We start from the raw sequence: 1,006 nt of genomic DNA, 5'->3' as shown, positions 1-1,006 counted from the left end.
TCACACAGGGGACTGACGACACACTAACGACACAGTCACACAGGGGACTGACGACATACTAACGACACAGTCACACAAAGGACTGACGACACACTAACGACACAGTCACACAGAGGACCGACGTCACACTAACGACACAGTCACACAGAGGATTGACGTCACACTAACGACACAGTCACACAGGGGACTGACGACACACTAACGACACAGTCACACAGGGGACTGACGTCACACTAACGACACAGTCACACAGAGGACTGACGACACACTGACGACACAGTCACACAGAGGACTGACGACACACTAACGACACAGTCACACAGGGACTGACGACACACTAAAGACTCACACACGGACACAGTGCACTAACGATCTGTCGCCAGAGCGTTACGTGAAACGCCGGGGGGTTGTTATTTCTCTGATTACGTCCTCGTATGTTGAACCATTGTTCCCCAGTGTACGCGTTTTGTCTTTTTTTTTTTTTTTTTTTTTAATCTTTCGTGAAGTCGTTTGCTCTCTTGATGCCTTTCTTTTTGCCTGAGCGCCAGTGTCTTCAGTTTCAAAGCAATGACACCGTGCAAGGGTGTTTTTTTTTTCTTTCTTTCTTTTTCTTTTTTTTTTTTTCGCAACATTATCTCATTCTATTGGGTGATTTGCTCCTTTTTTTTTTTTTTTTTTTTTTTTGCAAAATCGAAACCACTTTGCAACAAACGTACTCCAAGATATTTTTCTTCTCGTCGTTAAAAGGGGGTGAGGGGAGGAATGGAGGGGGGACGGGGGGGGAGGGTTTGTCGGGGGGGCGGGGGGCGGGGGGGTGGCGGGCTTGTTCAAGATCATAGTAGTCCGCTGATTACACGAATTGAAGAGCAGTAAATCCGTGGGTGTACAATGCCAGTATAATGCCAGAAACGTTGTCTGTCTACTTCAGTTTCCTTTTATTTATTTATAAAAAAAAATTGTTCAACCTATATTCGAGGCCTGGGTTAAAATTAAAAAAAAGCACGTG

General features: G+C 45.3%; 1 protein-coding gene across 1 annotated transcript in view; it reads left to right on the top strand.

The window, feature by feature from the left end:
• Positions 1-455: 455 nt before the first annotated feature.
• The window catches only part of LOC143300669 (aldo-keto reductase family 1 member B1-like), a 21,946-nt gene continuing 21,395 nt past the window's right edge, over positions 456-1,006 (top strand). Inside the window, exon 1 of the mRNA XM_076614505.1 lies at positions 456-583. Coding sequence (XP_076470620.1) covers positions 568-583 — 16 coding nt within the window. The 5' untranslated portion in view covers positions 456-567. The remainder of the gene's footprint in view (positions 584-1,006) is intronic.

This window comes from Babylonia areolata, chromosome 26, assembly GCF_041734735.1.
Source record: "Babylonia areolata isolate BAREFJ2019XMU chromosome 26, ASM4173473v1, whole genome shotgun sequence".
NCBI classification, from domain to species: Eukaryota; Metazoa; Mollusca; class Gastropoda; order Neogastropoda; family Buccinidae; genus Babylonia; species Babylonia areolata.
Note: the sequence above shows the minus strand (reverse complement) of the source record. Positions and strands in the feature narration are given on the sequence as shown.